Below are 758 nucleotides of genomic sequence, written 5' to 3'. Positions count from 1 at the left end.
AACATTATTGGGCGTTTTGAACACATATAGTCTAGACACTTTTCTAGAACATGGTGCGATAATCCACTTGTTCTAGAACTATTGCTCATATGTTCTAGAACCTCTGTGTCTCTCCCTCTGTGTCTCTGTGTCTCTCCCTCTGTGTCTCTCCCTCTGTGTCTCTCCCTCTGCAGGATATGGCTTTGTGGACTTTCTAGACACCCAGACTAGTAGCCCAGAAAACACATATAGCTGTAGCCTCTCTAAAGGCCAGCGGAGTTCAGGCACAGATGGCCAAGGTACAGGTACTCAATGTGATGAGGATGAAGGTGAGGTACAGGTACTCACTGTGATGAGGATGAGGATGAGGTACAGGTACTCACTGTGATGAGGATGAAGGTGAGGTACAGGAACTCAATGTGATGAGGATGAAGGTGAGGTACAGGAACTCAATGTGATGAGGATGAGGGTGAGGTACAGGAACTCACTGTGATGAGGATGAGGGTGAGGTACAGGAACTCACTGTGATGAGGATGAGGTACAGGTACTCACTGTGATGAGGATGAGGTACAGGAACTCACTGTGATGAGGATGAGGATGAGGTACAGGTACTCACTGTGATGAGGATGAAGGTGAGGTACAGGAACTCAATGTGATGAGGATGAAGGTGAGGTACAGGAACTCAATGTGATGAGGATGAGGGTGAGGTACAGGAACTCACTGTGATGAGGATGAGGGTGAGTGTACAGTGTCTCTCACTGTGATGAGGATGAGACAGT

The 758-nt window shown here is 47.5% G+C and overlaps 1 protein-coding gene across 2 annotated transcripts in view; it reads left to right on the top strand.

The window, feature by feature from the left end:
* The first annotated feature begins 230 nt into the window (after positions 1-230).
* Positions 231-758, top strand: part of LOC127921378 (RNA-binding motif, single-stranded-interacting protein 3-like) — a 54,608-nt gene continuing 54,080 nt past the window's right edge. The window contains exon 1 of one of the 2 annotated variants that reach the window (XM_052505089.1): positions 231-278. In XM_052505089.1, the coding sequence (XP_052361049.1) occupies positions 270-278 (9 nt within the window). In that variant the 5' untranslated portion in view covers positions 231-269. Of the gene's footprint in view, positions 285-758 lie in introns of both variants that reach the window. The other variant, XM_052505088.1, reaches the window with a different exon arrangement.

Source organism: Oncorhynchus keta, unplaced genomic scaffold (assembly GCF_023373465.1).
Source record: "Oncorhynchus keta strain PuntledgeMale-10-30-2019 unplaced genomic scaffold, Oket_V2 Un_contig_2223_pilon_pilon, whole genome shotgun sequence".
In the NCBI taxonomy this organism is placed as follows: Eukaryota; Metazoa; Chordata; class Actinopteri; order Salmoniformes; family Salmonidae; genus Oncorhynchus; species Oncorhynchus keta.
This window is presented reverse-complemented; position numbering and strand designations above follow the sequence as displayed.